Consider the following 22268-nt stretch of genomic DNA (forward strand, 5'->3'; position numbering starts at 1 on the left):
GGACGGACAGAGGGAGGAAGGGACGGACGGACGGACGGACAGAGGGAGGAAGGGACGGACGGACGGACAGAGGGAGGAAGGGACGGACGGACGGACAGAGGGAGGAAGGGACGGACGGACGGACAGAGGGAGGAAGGGACGGACGGACGGACAGAGGAAGGGACGGACGGACGGACAGAGGGAGGAAGGGACGGACGGACAGAGGGAGGAAGGGACGGACGGACAGACGGAGGAAGGGACGGACGGACAGACAGAGGGAGGAAGGGACGGACGGACAGAGGGAGGAAGGGACGGACAGACAGAGGGAGGAAGGGACGGACAGACAGAGGGAGGAAGGGACGGACGGACAGAGGGAGGAAGGGACGGACGGACAGAGGGAGGAAGGGACGGACGGACAGAGGGAGGAAGGGACGGACGGACAGAGGGAGGAAGGGACGGACGGACGGACAGAGGGAGGAAGGGACGGACGGACGGACAGAGGGAGGAAGGGACGGACGGACGGACAGAGGGAGGAAGGGACGGACGGACAGAGGGAGGAAGGGACGGACGGACAGAGGGAGGAAGGGACGGACGGACAGAGGGAGGAAGGGACGGACGGACAGAGGGAGGAAGGGACGGACGGACGGACAGAGGGAGGAAGGGACGGACGGACGGACAGAGGGAGGAAGGGACGGACGGACGGACAGAGGGAGGAAGGGACGGACGGACGGACAGAGGGAGGAAGGGACGGACGGACGGACAGAGAGAAAGGGACGGACGGACGGACAGAGGGAGGAAGGGACGGACGGACAGAGAGGGAGTAAGGGACGGACGGACGGACAGAGAGGGAGGAAGGGACGGACGGACGGACAGAGAGGGAGGAAGGGACGGACGGACGGACAGAGAGGGAGGAAGGGACGGACGCACGGACAGAGAGGGAGGAAGGGACAGACGGACGGACGGAGAGGGAGGAAGGGACGGACGGACGGACAGAAAGGGAGGAAGGGACGGACGGACGGACAGAAAGGGAGGAAGGGACGGACAAACGGACAGAGAGGGAGGAAAGGACGGACGGACGGACAGACAGAGAGGAAGGGACGGACGGACGGACGGACAGACGGACAGACAGACAGAGAGGAAGGGACGGACGGACGGACAGAGAGGAAGGGACGGACGGACGGACAGAGAGGAAGGGACGGACGGACGGACAGAGAGGAAGGGACGGACGGACAGACAGAGAGGAAGGGACGGACGGACGGACAGAGAGGAAGGGACGGACGGACGGACAGAGAGGAAGGGACGGACGGACAGAGGGAGGAAGGGACGGACGGACGGACAGAGGAAGGGACGGACGGACGGACAGAGGGAGGAAGGGACGGACGGACGGACAGAGGGAGGAAGGGACGGACGGACGGACAGAGGGAGGAAGGGACGGACGGACGGACAGAGGGAGGAAGGGACGGACGGACGGACAGAGGGAGGAAGGGACGGACGGACAGAGGGAGGAAGGGACGGACGGACAGAGGGAGGAAGGGACGGACGGACAGAGGGAGGAAGGGACGGACGGACGGACAGAGGGAGGAAGGGACGGACGGACGGACAGAGGGAGGAAGGGACGGACGGACGGACAGAGGGAGGAAGGGACGGACGGACGGACAGAGGGAGGAAGGGACGGACGGACGGACAGAGGGAGGAAGGGACGGACGGACGGACAGAGGGAGGAAGGGACGGACGGACGGACAGAGGGAGGAAGGGACGGACGGACGGACAGAGGGAGGAAGGGACGGACGGACGGACAGAGGGAGGAAGGGACGGACGGACGGACAGAGGGAGGAAGGGACGGACGGACGGACAGAGGGAGGAAGGGACGGACGGACGGACAGAGGGAGGAAGGGACGGACGGACGGACAGAGGGAGGAAGGGACGGACGGACGGACAGAGGAAGGGACGGACGGACGGACAGAGGAAGGGACGGACGGACGGACAGAGGGAGGAAGGGACGGACGGACGGACAGAGGGAGGAAGGGACGGACGGACGGACAGAGGGAGGAAGGGACGGACGGACGGACAGAGGGAGGAAGGGACGGACGGACGGACAGAGGGAGGAAGGGACGGACGGACAGAGGGAGGAAGGGACGGACGGACAGAGGGAGGCAGGGACGGACGGACAGAGGGAGGAAGGGACGGACGGACAGAGAGGGAGTAAGGGACGGACGGACGGACAGAGAGGGAGGAAGGGACGGACGGACGGACAGAGAGGGAGGAAGGGACGGACGGACGGACAGAGAGGGAGGAAGGGACGGACGCACGGACAGAGAGGGAGGAAGGGACAGACGGACGGACGGAGAGGGAGGAAGGGACGGACGGACGGACAGAAAGGGAGGAAGGGACGGACGGACGGACAGAAAGGGAGGAAGGGACGGACAAACGGACAGAGAGGGAGGAAAGGACGGACGGACGGACAGACGGACAGACAGACAGAGAGGAAGGGACGGACGGACGGACGGACAGACAGACAGAGAGGAAGGGACGGACGGACGGACAGAGAGGAAGGGACGGACGGACGGACGGACAGACGGACAGACAGACAGAGAGGAAGGGACGGACGGACGGACAGAGAGGAAGGGACGGACGGACGGACAGAGAGGAAGGGACGGACGGACGGACAGAGAGGAAGGGACGGACGGACGGACAGAGAGGAAGGGACGGACGGACGGACAGAGAGGAAGGGACGGACAGACAGAGAGGAAGGGACGGACAGACAGAGAGGAAGGGACGGACAGACAGAGAGGAAGGGACGGACAGACAGAGTCACTTCCAGCATGACGCACCCGGCTGGGCCAAAACAACAACAGACATGAATAATAACACCTCGACTACACACATCACATCAACAGTCATCTCTTTATACCCGTCGCAAGACCCACTGGTTGATGCTTATTTATAAAACCCTCTTAGGCCTCACTTCCCCCTATCTGAGATATCTACTGCAGCCCTCATCCTACTGCAGCCCTCATCCTCCACTTCCCCTTATCTGAGATATCTACTGCAGCCCTCATCCTCCCCATACAACACCCGTTCACTCCCCCTATCTGAGATATCTACTGAAGCCCTCATCCTCCCCATACAACACCCGTTCACTCCCCCTATTTGAGATATCTACTGCAGCCCTCATCCTCCCCATACAACACCCGTTCACTCCCCCCTATCTGAGATATTTACTGCAGCCCTCATCCTACTGCAGCCCTCATCCTCCACATACAGCACCCATTCACTTCCCCCTATCTGAGATATCTACTGCAGCCCTCATCCTCCACACACAACACCCGTTCACTCCCCCCTATCTGAGATATCTACTGCAGCCCTCATCCTCCCCATACAGCACCCATTCACTTCCCCCTATCTGAGATATCTACTGCAGCCCTCATCCTCCCCATACAACACCCGTTCACTCCCCCTATTTGAGATATCTACTGCAGCCCTCATCCTCCCCATACAACACCCGTTCACTCCCCCCTATCTGAGATATTTACTGCAGCCCTCATCCTACTGCAGCCCTCATCCTCCACATACAGCACCCATTCACTTCCCCCCTATCTGAGATATCTACTGCAGCCCTCATCCTCCACACACAACACCCGTTCACTCCCCCCTATCTGAGATATCTACTGCAGCCCTCATCCTCCCCATACAGCACCCATTCACTTCCCCCTATCTGAGATATCTACTGCAGCCCTCATCCTCCACATACAACACCCGTTCACTCCCCCCTATCTGAGATTATACTGCAGCCCTCATCCTCCCCATACAACACCCGTTCACTCCCCCCCTATCTGAGATATCTACTGCAGCCCTCATCCTCCCCATACAACACCCGTTCACTCCCCCCTATCTGAGATATCTACTGCAGCCCTCATCCTCCCCATACAGCACCCGTTCACTCCCCCCTATCTGAGATATCTACTGCAGCCCTCATCCTCCACATACAGCACCCGTTCACTCCCCCCTATCTGAGAAATCTACTGCAGCCCTCATCCTCCACATACAACACCCGTTCACTCCCCCCTATCTGAGATATTTACTGCAGCCCTCATCCTCCCCATACAACACCCGTTTACTCCCCCCTCTCTGAGATATCTACTGCAGCCCTCATCCTACTGCAGCCCTCATCCTCCACATACAACACCCGTTCTGCCAGTCACATTCTGTTAAAGGTCCCCAAAGCACACACATCCCTGGGTCGCTCCTCTTTTCAGTTCGCTGCAGCCAGCGACTGGAACGAGCTGCAACAAACACTCAAACTGGACGGTTTTATCTCCATCTCTTCATTCAAACACTCAAACTGGACAGTTTTATCTCCATCTCTTCATTCAAAGACTCAATCATAAACACTCTTACTGACAGTTATGGCTGCTTTGTGTGATGTATTATTGTGTCTACCTTCTTGACCTTTGAGCTGTTGTCTGAGCCCAATAATGTGTGTACCCTGTTTTGTGTAACTATTCCCCAGGTCGTTGCTGTAAATGAGAACGTGTTCTCAGTCAACTTACAAGGTAAAATATTACTGTTATAAAAAAAATACTGCTTTCGTAATATCTACAAATAGTATTTCATGACAATAACGCAATTAGAATTTGAGGGAGAGACTTGGCACACACTACTACGATCCAGTAAGACTTTCACAGACGGATTAGAGAGAGGACAAAGAGGGAAGAGAGAGAGAGCTCCCTGCAGTAGCAGTAACAATCACATAGCTGTTACACAAACTCAATTTAAACACCGCTGCTCTTTCATTAAACCCAGAGCGCTGTATTTCAAGGTGTTAGAGAGGACAATTAACATTAATTTCATAATGGATAGTTATACACTGTAATTACTAGTGTACCGTACAGCGCAGTACACACACACACAGTAGATGGGCCTACCGTCTCACCCAGCGGCAAGTATCTGTAGGGTAATACCGTATATCTGGAGACTAGACGTAAACCCAGCCAGTCTATAGTATCTGTAGGGTAATACCGTATATCTGGAGACTAGACGTAAACCCAGCCAGTCTATAGTATCTGTAGGGTAATACCGTATATCTGGAGACTAGACGTAAACCCAGCCAGTCTATAGTATCTGTAGGGTGTAGCCAGGCAGCTCTGAAGCCAGTCTCTCCCCAGCCAGTCTATAGTATCTGTAGGGTGTAGACAGGCAGCTCTGAAGCCAGTCTCTCCCCAGCCAGTCTATAGTATCTGTAGGGTGTAGACAGGCAGCTCTGAAGCCAGTCTCTCCCCAGCCAGTCTATAGTATCTGTAGGGTAATACCGTATATCTGGAGACTAGACGTAAACCCAGCCAGTCTATAGTATCTGTAGGGTGTAGCCAGGCAGCTCTGAAGCCAGTCTCTCCTCAGCCAGTCTATAGTATCTGTAGGGTGTAGACAGGCAGCTCTGAAGCCAGTCTCTCCCCAGCCAGTCTATAGTATCTGTAGGGTGTAGACAGGCTCCTCCCACTAGGACTCAGGAAACTAGCTGATTAAACTACAGATGGAATCAGTTCTGATCAACTCCACAGGGGGGTGAAAGAACACAGTGATGCTGCTGTCCAATAAACATCCAGGGTCTTGTTCTGGGGACAAGATGATCCATGCTGGACTGACCTTTAATAACCTCATCATGTAGACCAGCCGGGCCGCAGAGCCCACCAGCACTGGGTCAGCCGGGCCGCAGAGCCCACCAGCACTGGGTCAGCCGGGCCGCAGAGCCCACCAGCACTGGGTATGCCGGGCCGCAGAGCCTACCAGCACTGGGTCAGCTGGTGCATGACAACTTAAGAAACAAGGTACATTTTGTCCACAACATCATTACACACTGGTTTTTATCCGCAAAAAGTACATTTGGTGGAAACACAACACTGGTGGTAAAATCCGCATAAAGAAAATATGTGCATTCTAGAGAATTCTGTGGCCAACTGGATTCCAGCTACTCACAGAGAGAAACACACACAACATGAATGGACACCAGTCCCTCCCTACTGCAGGAGCAGAAAGCACTGGCTGAGAGACAGGGACAACATGAGTGGACTGGAACACCAGTCCCTCCCTACTGCAGGAGCAGAAAACACTGGCTGAGAGACAGGGACAACATGAGTGGACTGGAACACCAGTCCCTCCCTACTGCAGGAGCAGAAAGCACTGGCTAAGAGACAGGGAGACAACATGGCAGACAAGAGACGGTTAGTGAACATGACATGGCAGACAGAGAAGAGCCTCATTCTGCAGTCAGGCAGTCACGGTGGAAGCCAGAGCACATGGAAATACAAATCCCCTGCTCTGCAACTCTGCCTGCCTGCCAGGGATCCTGTCTGCCTACCTGCCAGGATACTGCCGCCCGCCTGCCAGGGATCCTGTCTGCCTACCTGCCAGGGATACTGCTATGTGACCTGTTGCCATAAGAAAAGGACAACCAGTGAAGAACAAACACCATTTTAAATACAACCCATATTTATGTTGATTTATTTTCCTGTTTGTAATTTAACAATTTGCACATCGTTACAACACTGTATATAGATAATATTTGTGAGTAATGTTTAATGTTCATTTTGGATTGTTTACTTCACTTCTGTTTATTATCTACTTCACTTGTTTGGGCAATGTAAACATGGTGTTTCCCATGCTAGTAAAGCCTTTAGAATTGAACTGAGTGAGAGAAGGCAGGGCGAACGGAGAGAAGGAGAACAGAGAGTGTGAGAGAGAGAAGGGGAGAAAGGAGAAGCGGGAGAACAGAGAGAGGGAGAGAACAGAGAGAGGGAGAGAACAGAGAGAGAGAGAACAGAGAGAGAGAGAGAGAGAACAGAGAGAGAGAGAGAGAGAACAGAGAGAGAGAGAGAGAGAACAGAGAGAGAGAGAGAGAGAACAGAGAGAGAGAGAGAGAACAGAGAGAGAGAGAGAGAGAGAACAGAGAGACAGAGAGAGAGAGAGAGAGAGAACAGAGAGAGAGAGAGAGAGAGAGAACAGAGAGAGAGAGAGAGAGAGAGAGAGAGAGAGAGAGAGAGAGAGAGAGAGAGAGAGAACAGAGAGAGAGAGAGAACAGAGAGAAGGAGAACAGAGAGAAGGAGAACAGAGAGAAGGAGAACAGAGAGAAGGAGAACAGAGAGAAGGAGAACAGAGAGAAGGAGAACAGAGAGAAGGAGAACAGAGAGAGGGAGAACAGAGAGAAGGAGAACAGAGAGAAGGAGAACAGAGAGAAGGAGAACAGAGAGAAGGAGAACAGAGAGAAGGAGAACAGAGAGAAGGAGAACAGAGAGAAGGAGAACAGAGAGAAGGAGAACAGAGAGAAGGAGAACAGAGAGAAGGAGAACAGAGAGAGAGAGAGAACAGAGAGAGTGCTACAGTATAGTGTTTGCTGGCCCCATTTCCAGCACCATTCCATTTCAGAACCCCACATTGAGCAGAGAGCAGGGAGAAAACACAGAACAGCACAGATGCAAAATGTCTCCTCTACTGAGCTCTCTGTTCATATCCTCTACTGAGAACCTACTGAGCTCTCTGTTCATATCCTCTACTGAGAACCTACTGAGCTCTCTGTTCATATCCTCTACTGAGAACCTACTGAGCTCTCTGTTCATATCCTCTACTGAGAACCTACTGAGCTCTCTGTTCATATCCTCTACTGAGAACCTACTGAGCTCTCTGTTCATATCCTCTACTGAGAACCTACTGAGCTCTCTGTTCATATCCTCTACTGAGAACCTACTGAGCTCTCTGTTCATATCCTCTACTGAGAACCTACTGAGCTCTCTGTTCATATCCTCTACTGAGAACCTACTGAGCTCTCTGTTCATATCCTCTACTGAGAACCTACTGAGCTCTTTGTTCATATCCTCTACTGAGAACCTACTGAGCTCTCTGTTCATATTTGTCTGCAGAAAAGAATCTGATAACGGCTCTGAAAGTGGCAGAATCACTTATTATACTGTCAAAGAACAGATATGATCCCAATGACGGTCGTTCAGTTCAGACAACCTCAGAGACAGAGAGACAGAGAGACAGAGAGAGACAGAGAGAGACAGGGAGAGACAAGAGAGAGAGAGACAGACAGGAGACAGAGAGAGACAGCAGCATTACACAGCTCAGTCTGTCCACCACCGCAGCTCTCTAGCCAGTCATGACCGTCACTCTTCATTCTCACAGCCAAAAACGGACATGATCCACAACAGCCATCAATACACCGCCACCTAACCAGACTAACGTGGTATCCACAGCGGGTCCACAGCGGCCCCACAGCAGGTCAGCCTGGAAGGGGAGGAACGAGGGCTAATGAAGTGACTGAACACTGAACTCATGAGTCTCCTGGTGAAGACGAGGACAGAAATAACTTCCAACGGTGAAGAGGACAGGGCCAGATAGGACGGGTAGAGGACAGGGCCAGATAGGACGGGTAGAGGACAGGGCCAGATAGGACGGGTAGAGGACAGGGCCAGATAGGACGGGTAGAGGACAGGGCCAGATAGGACGGGTAGAGGACAGGGCCAGATAGGACGGGTAGAGGACAAGGGTGAAGATATGTTCATACTGGCTGACTGGCTGGCTGTGTGGCTGGTTGTGTGGCTGACTGGCTGGCTGTGTGGCTGACTGGCTGGCTGTGTGGCTGGCTGGCTGTGTGGCTGGCTGGCTGGCTGTGTGGCTGGCTGGCTGTGTGGCTGGCTGGCTGTGTGACTGGCTGGCTGTGTGGCTGACTGTGTGGCTGACTGTGTGGCTGGCTGTGTGGCTGGCTGGCTGACTGTGTGGCTGGCTGGCTGACTGTGTGGCTGGCTGGCTGGCTGGCTGTGTGGCTGGCTGACTGACTGGTTGACTGTGGCTGACTGACTGGCTGGCTGGCTGTGTGGCTGACTGGCTGGCTGTGTGGCTGACTGTGTGGCTGACTATGTAGCTGGCTGGCTGACTGACTGTGTAGCTGGCTGGCTGACTGACTGTGTAGCTGGCTGGCTGACTGACTGTGTAGCTGGCTGGCTGACTGAGTAGCTGGCTGAGTAGCTGGCTGGCTGGCTGACTGTGTGGCTGGCTGTGTGGCTGGCTGGCTGTGTGGCTGACTGGCTGTGTGGCTGCCTGGCTGTGTGGCTGACTGGCTGACTGGCTGACTGGCTGACTGGCTGTGTGGCTGAGTGGCTGTGTGGCTGTGTGGCTGACTGGCTGTGTGGCTGAGTGGCTGACTACTATGATGCAACTCCAGTACTGACAAGTGGTTTGAGAAGTGCTGCTTCATGTGGCTGTTTTACCAGTAGACAGTCTACTCTAAATAAGCCACATAAGACGCTACGCACCAGGAGGGTTACAACACACAGTGATCTGCAGGTGGCTGAATCAATCAATGGATTTATAAAACCCTTCTTACATCAGCTGATATCTCAAAGTGCTGTACAGAAACCCAGACTAAAACCCCAAACATGAAGCAATGCAGGTGTAGAAGCACGGTGGCTAGGAAAAACTCCCTAGAAAGGCCAAAACCTAGGAAGAAACCTAGAGAGGAACCAGGCTATGAGGGGGTGGCTAAGAAAAACTCCCTAGAAAGGCCAAAACCTAGGAAGAAACCTAGAGAGGAACCAGGCTATGAGGGGGTGGCCAGTCCTCTTCTGGCTGTGCAGGGTGGAGATTATAACAGAACATGGCCAACATTTGGATAGGCGTCAAATTACAAAATAAATAAAGTAAACAAAATGAGTATGAAATTAACCAAATAAGTTACATTGCAAATAACAGGATAATTTATCCTAGGCTACATTTATCCTGAATAAGACCCATCTGTGAATACAGGCTTTGAAAATTAAATTAAAAGTGCAATGAAGAACCATTGACTATTTTCATTATACAGTATATTAACCTGCCTAAAGGTTTCTGACCAGGAAGACTAGTATGTTAACCTGTTCTGGCTTTAATAGACCACGGTAACATGGACTGCTATAGGCCTGGTGACAGGACACAGATGTAGAGGCAGCCTGCTCGTGGAGGCAGCCTGCTCGTAGAGGCAGCCTGCTCGTAGAGGCAGCCTGCTCGTAGAGGCAGCCTGCTCGTAGAGGCAGCCTGCTCGTAGAGGCAGCCTGCTCGTAGAGGCAGCCTGCTCGTAGAGGCAGCCTGCTCGTAGAGGCAGAAAGCGACCCTCATTCCCTCTCCACCATGCCAGTGGGTCATCATCTCCTCCGATGACGTCAGTGGGTAGGATGTGAGTTCTGCGCTGGCCCGCTGTTGCTCACAGTGTGACTGTTCGCTTAGGTCTCCCAAGACTGCCCAGTGATGTCTTCTAACAGTGGACATCTCTGTCGAAAGGGTCTGGTATCACACGGTAGACATACAACCTTTGAATCCAAATCACCATTGAAAGTTCTGTACCACATAACACCATACGATTGATTTATATTTATTTTTATACACAAGACAACACGATATTGGTAAGATGTCCACATTGTATTCTACATGATTCCACCTGAATCTGCTGGCTTGTGCCTGACAGATCCTTTACAGTGTTGCTAGGCAACGCAACGCACTCCCCGTCCCAGTCGTCGCCCAACCCCCACTGTTCAAAGCCATCGGCCATTTGAAATGTCTGTTGCTTTGAAAGTTTGTGTTTCAGATGTACTGTTTACTCTTCATCTTCGATTGTTTATTTGACTTTTTGTTTATTATCTATTTCACTCGCTTTTGCAATTTAAACATACGCTTCCCCATGCTAATAAAGTCATCTGAATTGGAGAGAAAGTGAGGGGGGGAGAGGGAGGAGGGAGAGGGAGGGGGAGAGGGAGGAAGGGAGAGAGGGAGGAGGGGGGAGAGGGAGGAGAGAGAGGGAGGGGGGAGAGCGAGGGGGGAGAGGGAGAGAGGGAGGGGGCGAGGGGGCGGGGGGAGAGGGGGGCAGAGGGACGGGGAGGAAGGGGAGGAGACAGAGGGAGGAGGGAGAGGGAGGGGGAGGGAGGGGAGGAGAGAGAGGGAGGAGGGAAGGGGAGGGGGGGGGGGGAAGAGGGAGGAGGGGAGGGGGAGGGAGAGTGAGGGGGATGCTTGACTGGCCAGACAGTTACTGAGATAAAGAGGAGATTGTGGTGTCTTGCCTCATGAGGTCAATTTATGAGGTTGCTTTCATGTTTACACATTTAGCTGTGTTACTAGGAAACACTGGAAGACTGTGCAGGAGAGGAGAGGAGAGGAGAGGAGAGGAGAGGAGAGGAGAGGAGAGGAGAGGAGAGGAGAGGAGAGGAGAGGAGAGGAGAGGAGAGGAGAGGAGAGGAGAGGAGAGGAGAGGAGAGGAGAGGAGAGGAGAGGAGAGGAGAGGAGAGGAGAGGAGAGGAGGGGAGGGCAGGAGAGGGGAGGGCAGGAGAGGGGAGGGTGGAGAGCAGGAGAGGGGAGGGCAGGAGAGGGGAGGGCAGGAGAGAAGAGGAGAGGGCAGGAGAGAAGAGGAGAGGGCAGGAGAGAAGAGGAGAGGGCAGGAGAGGGAAGGAGAGGGCAGGAGAGGGAAGGAGAGGGCAGGAGAGGGAAGGAGAGGGCAGGAGAGGGAAGGAGAGGGCAGGAGAGGGAAGGAGAGGGCAGGAGAGGGAAGGAGAGGGCAGGAGAGGGCAGGAGAGGGCAGGAGAGAAGGTGAGAGGGAAGGAGAGAAGAGGAGAGGGAAGGAGAGAAGGGGAGAGGGAAGGAGAGAAGGGGAGAGGGAAGGAGAGGAGAGGGTAGAAATAAAACACGTTTGCTCCAAGAACAGCACATGGAACTAATTAGAGGGGTGGGTGGAGGGACGGGACTCGATCCAAGGCCTCATTCTGATATTCAACGTTTTCTTCCTCCAGACTGCTGCCCATTAGGTGTTAGTGTACAGAGCACTGAGACTTCACAATGACAGCTCTCTTCTCACCAAATGAGACAGTTGTTTACATCAATAATCCTTACAGCTGGACCAAACAGAACAGAGTAATGTCCTCTCTGGCACGTCTTCATTGGACGTTTACTAACAGACACCTACTAACAAAAACTAAAAGATAATGACATCATCAACATGCACCAAGAGAAAGACAACCCGACCCTGAGAAGATTGACTGGCAGAATGTTCAACCCAATTAACAGCTTCTTTCTCTTTTCTCTAAAAACTCAATCGCAGATGTATCCATCATCAGAACCCCCTTCCCCAGATGTATCCATCATCAGAACCCCCTTCCCCAGATGTATCCATCATCAGAACCCCCTTCCCCAGATGTATTCATCATCAGAACCCCCTTCCCCAGATGTATCCATCATCAGAACCCCCTTCCCCAGATGTATCCATCATCAGAACCCCCTTCCCCAGATGTATCCATCATCAGAACCCCCTTCCCCAGATGTATCCATCATCAGAACCCCCTTTCCCAGATGTATCCATCATCAGAACCCTTCCCCAGATGTATTCATCAGAACCCCAAGATGCTTCCCCAAATGTATTCATCAGAACCCCAGGATGCTTCCCCAAATGTATTCATCATCAGAATCCCAGGATGCTTCCCAAGATGTATTCATCAGAATCCCAGCTCAATACTACCTTTGAAAGTGAAATGCTGATGTGCTGTAGGAGCGGAGCGTCAGAGTGTTTGGTTCACACAGCCCTGACACTGATGTGGTCTACATACTGTGTGATGTGGTATATTATACTGTATGTTCCAGAGGTAGGCAGGAAGCTGGCCTCTCAGACACCCACTGGTGGAGGAGGAGGAGGAGGAACTACAACTTCAGAGAGGACTGCAGTCCGTCTCCCTCAGAGAGGACTGCAGTCCGTCTCCCTCAGAGAGGACTGCAGTCCGTCTCCCTCCTCTCCCTCAGAGACTTCTATTCCTTCACATATCTCCCCCGTCGCCCTCTCTTCCTCCCCCGTCGCCCTCTCTTCCTCCCCCGTCGCCCTCTCTTCCTCCCCCGTCTCCAGCCTGCTTTTCTTTTGTCTGATAAGAGTTCAGGTGATCCTGTCCTCTCTCCTCCTGTCCTCTCTCCTCCTGTCCTCTCTCCTCCTGTCCTCTCTCCTCCTGTCCTCTCTCCTCCTGTCCTCTCTCCTCCTGTCCTCTCTCCTCCTGTCCTCTCTCCTCCTGTCCTCTCTCCTCCTGTCCTCTCTCCTCCTGTCCTCTCTCTGCTGTACGCCAGGCAGAGCAGAAACAGCACTCTGTGGACCAAAATGAGGTCAGATGGAAAAAATGAAAGGGTAAGGAAGGCTATAAATAATGCCCAGCTGTGCTCTGCTCTGAGCATATTCAGAGGTATTTTCAGACTGACTGCGGTCTCTCCCGCCTCACTAGAATGGAGGTCTGCTGCACAACGGGACTCAAATAGCCTAGTATATCAGAAAGCAACCCAGGGACTCAAATAGACTAGTATATCAGAAAGCAAACCCAGGGACTGAAATAGTCTAGTATATCAGAAAGCAACCCAGGGACTCAAATAGTCTAGTATATCAGAAAGCAACCCAGGGACTCAAATAGTCTAGTATATCAGAAAGCAAGCCGGGACTCAAATAGTCTAGTATATATCAGAAAGCAACCCGGGACTCAAATAGTCTAGTATATCAGAAAGCAACCCGGGACTCAAATAGTCTAGTATATCAGAAAGCAACCCGGGACCCAAATAGTCTAGAATATCAGAAAGCAACCCGGGACCCAAATAGTCTAGTATATCAGAAAGCAACCCGGGACCCAAATAGTCTAGTATATCAGAAAGCAACCCAGGGACTCAAATAGACTAGTATATCAGAAAGCAACCCGGGACCCAAATAGTCTAGTATATCAGAAAGCAACCCGGGACCCAAATAGTCTAGTATATCAGAAAGCAACCCGGGACCCAAATAGTCTAGAATATCAGAAAGCAACCCGGGACTCAAATAGTCTAGTATATCAGAAAGCAACCCGGGACCCAAATAGTCTAGAATATCAGAAAGCAACCCGGGACTCAAATAGTCTAGTATATCAGAAAGCAACCATTTAAAATGCTTTGTTGATATATTTTGATCAGCTCGTTAAGCCTACCTCATTTGTGCCGTCTCAGCTCTGTCAACAAAGCAATACAAATGGATCAACTCCTACGGAGGTTTCATCAAATAAACATAACCGATGACTATATATCATCAATGCCATTTGCATAACTATTTGAAAATGCATACATATTTTTTTTAAACTAAAGCAGTGCAACCTAAACACATAACATAGACCTATTCTTTATTCTCTACTACAAACAATAAAATGCATGAAATTACAGCCGCTTTCCTTTCCCCCGTGTTCCGCCTTGACTCCAACACGAAAGCTTAAACGTGTTAAAATGAGGAGAGCCCTGTTCTGAACCAGCAGGCAGACGGCCAACAAGAAACACGGAGTGCAAGACCAAGCCTCCATTAGGTTTAAAGCCAACTCTGCTCTCTCCTCCCCTTGCCAGGGCAGACGGGCTGGGAGTCACATGGGCTACAGACTAATTAATATGAGAGAGAGAAAGAGAGAGAGACTTAGAGTCTCTCAGAGCGTTCACAGTCAAACCCACTGACACCCCCGATCAGATCACAGCAAAATCACAGTCTACTAGAACAGAGCAATACTCAATCATGAGGCATCAATGTCAAATGAACTGAATAATATTAACAAATGCTATAGGTGGAAGGAAAGTAGTGTGGAAACCTACCAAAAAACTATTAGACAACAACAAATCCCTTTTAGACATCTTCCTGGACTAAACGTTCCACTGTAATAGTGAAGGTATAAACTTGCCAGTAGAAAACCTAAAAACAGTATATTTGACCTCTATCAAATCTAAAAACGTCAAACAGAAAACCGAAGAAAATTAACAACACGGACAAACAGTTTGATGAAGAATGCAAAAACCTAAGAAAGAAATGTAGAAACCTGTCCAAACAAAAACATAGAGACCCAGAAAACCTGAGCCTACACCTTTACTATGGTGAATCACTAAAACAATACAGAAATACACTACGGAAAAAGAAGGAAGAGCACGTCAGAAATCAGCTCAATGCAATTGAAGAATCCATAGACTAACCACTTCTGGGAAAATTGGAAAACTTTAAACAAACAACAACACGAAGAATTATCTATCCAAAACGGAGATGTATGGATAAACCACTTCTCCAATCTTTTTGGCCCTATAACAAAGAACAAACAACAAAAACATATACATGATCTAATACAAATCTTAGAATGAACTATTAAAGACAACCAGAACCCACTGGATTCTCCAATTACCTTAAATGAACTACAGGACAAAATACAAACCCTCCAACCCAAAAAGGCCTGTGGGTGTTGATGGTTTCCTCAATTAAATTATAAAATATATACAGACCACAAATTCCAATTAAACTCTTTAACATCATCCTTAGCTCTGGCATCTTCCCCAATACTTGGAACCAAGGACTGATCACCCCAATCCACAAAAGTGTAGACAAATTTGACCCCAATAACTACCGTGGGATATGCGTCAACAGCAACCTTGGGAAAATCCTCTGCATTATCATTAACAGCAGACTTGTACATGTCCTCAGTGAAAACAATGTACTGAGCAAAGGTCAAATTGGCTTTTTACCAAATTATTGTACGACAGACCACATAGTCACCCTGCACACCCTAATTGGCACACAAACAAACACTCTTCTCATTCTTTGTTATTTTCAAAAAAGCCTTTGACTCAATTTGACATGAGGGTTTGCTATACAAATTGATGGAAAGTGGTATTGGGGGAAAAACATATGACATTAAAAAATCCATGTACACAAGTGTGCAGCTAAAATTAGCAAAGACACACATTTCTTCCCACAGGGTCGTGGGGTAAAACAGGGATCCAGCTTAAGCCCCACCCTCTTCAACATTTATCAAATCAATCATTTGTGACATGTGCCGAAAAACAGGTATTCACCTCCAGTGAAATGCTCACTTACAAGCCCTTAACCAACAATGCAGTTAAGAAAAATACCGTAAAAAAAAAACAAATAAAATAAAACAAGTAATTAAAGGGAAGCAGTAAAATAACAATAGCGTGACTATATACAGGGGGTACCGGTACAGAGTCAATGTGGAGGCTATATACAGGGGGTACCGGTACAGAGTCAATGTGGAGGCTATATACAGGGGGTACCGGTACAGAGTCAATGTGGAGGCTATATACAGGGGGTACCGGTACAGAGTCAATGTGGAGACTATATACAGGGGGTACCGGTACAGAGTCAATGTGGAGGCTATATACAGGGGGTACCGGTACAGAGTCAATGTGGAGGCTTTATACAGGGGGTACCGGTACAGAGTCAATGTGGAGACTATATACAGGGGGTACCGGTTAGTCGAGGTAATTGAGGTAATATGTACATGTAGGTAGAGTTATGAAAGTGACAATGCATAGATAATAACAGAGCAGCAGCAGCTTAACCTGTTAGGGCTAGGGGGCAGCATTTGCACGTCTGGATAAAAAAAATGTACCCGATTTAATCTGGTTACTAATCCTACCCAGTAACTAGAATATGCATATACTTATTATATATGGATAGAAAACACTCTAAAGTTTCTAAAACTGTTTGAATGGTGTCTGTGAGTATAACAGAACTCATTTGGCAGGCAAAACCCTGAGACATTTTCTGACAGGAAGTGGATACCTGATGTGTTGTATTGACTTTAAACCTATCCCATTGAAAAACACAGGGGCTGAGGAATATTTTGGCACTTCCTATTGCTTCCACTAGATGTCACCAGCCTTTACAAAGTGTTTTGAGTCTTCTGGAGGGAGATCTGACCGAACAAGAGCCATGGAACGATGATGTCCCATTAGACACCTGGCGCGCGAGTTCATGTTGGGTACCCTCGTTCCAATACGTTATAAAAGAGTATGCATTCGTCCACCTTGAATATTATTCATGTTCTGGTTAAAAAAGGCCCTAATGATTTATGCTATACAACGTTTGACATGTTTGAACGAACGGAAATATATTTTTTCCCCTCGTTCATGACGAGAAGTCCGGCTGGCTTAGATCATGTGCTAACAAGACGGAGATTTTTGGACATAAATGATGAGCTTTTTTGAACAAAACTACGTTCGTTATGGACCTGTGATACCTGGAAGTGACATCTGATGAAGAGAATCAAAGGTAATGGATTATTTACATAGTATTTTCGATTTTAGATCTCCCCAACATGACGTCTAGTCTGTATCGCAACGCGTATTTTTCTGGGCGCAGTGCTCAGATTATTGCAAAGTGTGATTTCCCAGTAAGGTTATTTTTAAATCTGGCAAGTTGATTGCGTTCAAGAGATGTAAATCTATAATTCTTTAAATGACAATATAATATTTTACCAATGTTTTCTAATTTTAATTATTTAATTTGTGACGCTGACTTGACTGCCGGTTATTGGAGGGAAACGATTTCCTCAACATCAATGCCATAGTAAAACGCTGTTTTTGGATATAAATATGAACTTGATAGAACTAAAAATGCATGCATTGTCTAACATAATGTCCTAGGAGTGTCATCTGATGGAGATTGTAAAAGGTTAGTGCATCATTTTAGCTGGTTTTATGGTTTTGGTGACCCTGTCTTTGACTTGACAAAACATTACACACAACTCTTGTAAATGTACTGTCCTAACATACTCTAAATGTATGCTTTCGCCGTAAAACCTTTTTGAAATCGTAAAACGTGGTTAGATTAAGGAGATGTTTATCTTTCAAATGGTGTAAAATAGTTGTATTTTTGAAAAATTTGAATTTTGACATTTATTTGGATTCAAATTTGCCGCTCTTGAAATGCACCTGCTGTTGATGGAGTGCACCACGGGTGGCACGCTAGCGTCCCACCTAGCCCATAGAGGATAAGGGGGGGGGGCGATGCAAAGTCTGGGTGGCCATTTGATTACGTTTTCCAAACTCTCTCAAGAAGAAACAGTTTTATTAGAATCCTATGTCCCCACACCTAGAATCAGATCTAGAATCATTGTAATCCTATGTACCACACCACAGATCTAGAATCATTGTAATCCTATGTACCACACCACAGATCTAGAATCAGATCTAGAATCATTGTAATTACCACAGATAACATGGATTACCACAGATAACACTGCTACTCCTACTGCTCTCTCCTCATCTGACTACGTGTTCTCGCATACCCCTAGAGCATCGAGCCAGCGGGGTGGTGGCACTGGAATCCTCATCTCTCCCAAGTGGACATTCTCTCTTTCTCCCCTGACCCATCTGTCTATCTCCTCATTTGAATTCCATGCTGTCACAGTTACCAGCCCTTTCAAGCTTAACATCCTTATCATTTATCGCCCTCCAGGTTCCCTTGGAGAGTTCATCAATGAGCTTGACGCCTTGATAAGTTCCTTTCCTGAGGATGGCTCACCTCTCACAGTTCTGGGTGACTTTAACCTCCCCACGTCTACCTTTGACTCATTCCTCTCTGCCTCCTTCTTTCCACTCCTCTCCTCTTTTGACCTCACCCTCTCACCGTCCCCCCCTACTCACAAGGCAGGCAATACGCTTGACCTCATCTTTACTAGATGCTGTTCTTCCACTAATCTCATTGCAACTCCCCTCCAAATCTCCGACCACTACCTTGTATCCTTTTCCCTCTTGCTCTCATCCAACACTTCTCACTCTGCCCCTACTCGGATGGTATTGCGCCGTCCCAACCTTCGCTCTCTCTCTCCCGCTACTCTCTCCTCTTCCATCCTATCATCTCTTCCCTCTGCTCAAACCTTCTCCAACCTATCTCCTGATTCTGCCTCCTCAACCCTCCTCTCCTCCCTCTCTGCATCCTTTGATTTCCTCTGTCCCCTATCCTCCAGGCCGGCTCGGTCCTCCCCTCCTGCTCCGTGGCTCGACGACTCACTGCGAGCTCACAGAACAGGGCTCCGGGCAGCCGAGCGGAAATGGAGGAAAACTCGCCTCCCTGCGGACCTGGCATCCTTTCACTCCCTCCTCTCTACATTTTCCTCTTCTGTCTCTGCTGCTAAAGCCACTTTCTACCACTCTAAACTCCAAGCATCTGCCTCTAACCATAGGAAGCTCTTTGCTACCTTCTCCTCCCTCCTGAATCCTCCTCCCCCTCCCCCCCCTCCTCCCTCTCTGCGGATGACTTCGTCAACCATTTTGAAAAGAAGGTTGACGACATCCGATCCTCGTTTGCTAAGTCAAACGGCACTGCTGGTCCTGCTCACACTGCCCTACCCTGTGCTTTGACCTCTTTCTCCCCTCTCTCTCCAGATGAAATCTCGCGTCTTGTGACGGCCGGCCGCCCAACAACCTGCCCACTTGACCCTATCCCCTCCTCTCTTCTCCAGACCATTTCCGGAGACCTTCTCCCCTACCTCACCTCGCTCATCAACTCATCCTTGACCGCTGGCTACGTCCCTTCCGTCTTCAAGAGAGCGAGAGTTGCACCCCTTCTGAAAAAACCTACACTCGATCCCTCCGATGTCAACAACTACAGACCAGTATCCCTTCTTTCCTTTCTCTCCAAAACTCTTGAACGCGCCGTCCTTGGCCAGCTCTCTTGCTATCTCTCTCAGAATGACCTTCTTGATCCTAATCAGTCAGGTTTCAAGACTGGGCATTCAACTGAGACTGCTCTTCTCTGTGTCACGGAGGCTCTCCGCACTGCTAAAGCTAACTCTCTCTCCTCTGCTCTCATCCTTCTAGACCTATCTGCTGCCTTTGATACCGTGAACCATCAGATCCTCCTCTCCACCCTCTCCGAGCTGGGCATCTCCGGCACCGCGCACGCTTGGATTGCGTCCTACCTGACAGGTCGCTCCTACCAGGTGGCGTGGCGAGAATCTGTCTCCGCACCACGTGCTCTCACCACTGGTGTCCCCCAGGGCTCTGTTCTTGGCCCACTCCTATTCTCGCTATACACCAAGTCACTTGGCTCTGTCATATCCTCACATGGTCTCTCATATCATTGCTATGCAGATGACACACAATTAATCTTCTCCTTTCCCCCTTCTGACAACCAGGTGGCGAATCGCATCTCTGCATGTCTGGCAGACATATCAGTGTGGATGACGGATCACCACCTCAAGCTGAACCTCGGCAAGACGGAGCTGCTCTTCCTCCCGGGGAAGGACTGCCCGTTCCATGATCTCGCCATCACGGTTGACAACTCCCTTGTGTCCTCCTCCCAGAGTGCTAAGAGCCTTGGCGTGACCCTGGACAACACCCTGTCGTTCTCCACCAACATCAAGGCGGTGACCCGATCCTGTAGGTTCATGCTCTACAACATTCGCAGAGTATGACCCTGCCTCACACAGGAAGCGGCGCAGGTCCTAATCCAGGCACTTGTCATCTCCCGTCTGGATTATTGCAACTCGCTGTTGGCTGGGCTCCCTGCCTGTGCCATTAAACCCCTACAACTCATCCAGAACGCCGCAGCCCGTCTGGTGTTCAACCTTCCCAAGTTCTCTCACGTCACCCCGCTCCTCCGCTCTCTCCACTGGCTTCCAGTCGAAGCTCGCATCCGCTACAAGACCATGGTGCTTGCCTACGGAGCTGTGAGGGGAACGGCACCTCCGTACCTTCAGGCTCTGATCAGGCCCTACACCCAAACAAGGGCACTCCGTTCATCCACCTCTGGCCTGCTCGCCTCCCTACCTCTGACGAAGCACAGTTCCCGCTCAGCCCAGTCAAAACTGTTCGCTGCTCTGGCACCCCAATGGTGGAACAAGCTCCCTCACGACGCCAGGACAGCGGAGTCAATCACCACCTTCCGGAGACACCTGAAACCCCACCTCTTCAAGGAATACCTGGGATAGGATAAAGTAATCCTTCTAACCCCCCCCTTAAAAGATTTAGATGCACTATTGTAAAGTGGTTGTTCCACTGGATATTATAAGGTGAATGCACCAATTTGTAAGTCGCTCTGGATAAGAGCGTCTGCTAAATGACTAAAATGTAAAAATGTAAAATGTAATCCTATGTACCACACCACAGATCTAGAATCATTGTAATCCTATGTACCACACCACAGATGTAGAATCCTTGTTACCATGGTAATCCTCAGTGGGTCTAGGTAATAGGGAGAGCTGAGTGCTACAGTAACATCAGATGGTCTGAGTCCAGGGAGATACTGCACTATGGAAGATAGCTGGATCAGTCCTTACCAGAGCTGGCCACTGGATGTGTCTGTCTTTAGTCCCCTGGGGATTTTCCCCCAGCACGGTGCTCTCCCTCCTCTTCGCCCGCACCAGCTGCTGCTCCAGCAGGGAGCTCTCTCTCCTCTTGGCCCACACCAGCTGCTGCTCCAGCAGGAACACCTGGAAGTCCTCGTACACTTTCACCCACTCCCGCTTCTCCCACTCCAGGTCATCAAACTCCACGTACACCTGGGACAAGAGAGGAGAAGGGGTGAGTTCATGGGTATACATAGAGAGGGTGTGTGTTTGTACACAGAGGTATAACAACCCATTCTGCAGTTTGTTTCATTGTTGTTTCACATGACCTTTCCCACCACGGAGGAGAGGTCAGTAGATTGACAGAGTTTGAGATAGTGTTTACATTTGCATACTGAGAAGAGGATACAATCAACTCTATAAAACTCCAGCTTTCAATACAACGAGAGATATTACTGTTCTGACCCTCTGAGACAGACAGCTTTCAATACAACTAGAGATATTACTTATAAAAAGGGCCTCATCTGACTCTGGGTCAGTAGATCAAGGACCTCATCTGACTCTGGGTCAGTAGATAAAGGACCTCATCTGACTCTGGGTCAGTGGATAAAGGAGTTAATCTGACTCTGGGTCAGTGGGTAAAGGGCCTCATCTGAGACTGGGTCAGTGGGTAAAGGGCCTCATCTGACTCTGGGTCAGTGGATAAAGGAGTTAATCTGACTCTGGGTCAGTGGGTAAAGGGCCTCATCTGAGACTGGGTCAGTGGGTAAAGGGCCTCATCTGACTCTGGGTCAGTGGGTAAAGGGCCTCATCTGACTCTGGGTCAGTGGATAAAGGAGTTAATCTGACTCTGGGTCAGTGGGTAAAGGGCCTCATCTGAGACTGGGTCAGTGGGTAAAGGGCCTCATCTGACTCTGGGTCAGTGGGTAAAGGGCCTCATCTGACTCTGGGTCAGTGGGTAAAGGGCCTCATCTGACTCTGGGTCAGTAGATAAAGGGCCTCATTTGACTCTGGGTCAGTGGATCAAGGGCTTCAGAATAACTTTAAGATCTTATTTAAATGGCCAAAGACAGAAGGACACAGCAAAGCAACAATGTACAACAAGTTAGGAAAGTTGTTAAGGATAACATGAGTTCTGCCAAAATGGACCAGCTAAATATTATCTCAGTACCACAG

The 22268-nt window shown here is 50.3% G+C and overlaps 1 protein-coding gene across 6 annotated transcripts in view; it reads right to left on the bottom strand.

Moving 5' to 3' along the window:
• The window catches only part of LOC106591006 (jumonji domain-containing protein 1C), a 258958-nt gene that overhangs the window by 201991 nt on the left and 34699 nt on the right, over window positions 1–22268 (bottom strand). For all 6 annotated transcript variants that reach the window (XM_045687409.2, XM_045687423.2, XM_045687397.2 and 3 more), the window contains exon 2: window positions 21084–21305. In XM_045687409.2, the coding sequence (XP_045543365.2) occupies window positions 21084–21305 (222 nt within the window). The remainder of the gene's footprint in view (window positions 1–21083; window positions 21306–22268) is intronic.

The sequence above is a fragment of the Salmo salar genome, chromosome 01, assembly GCF_965601325.2.
Source record: "Salmo salar chromosome 01, fSalSal1, whole genome shotgun sequence".
Classification (NCBI taxonomy): Eukaryota; Metazoa; Chordata; class Actinopteri; order Salmoniformes; family Salmonidae; genus Salmo; species Salmo salar.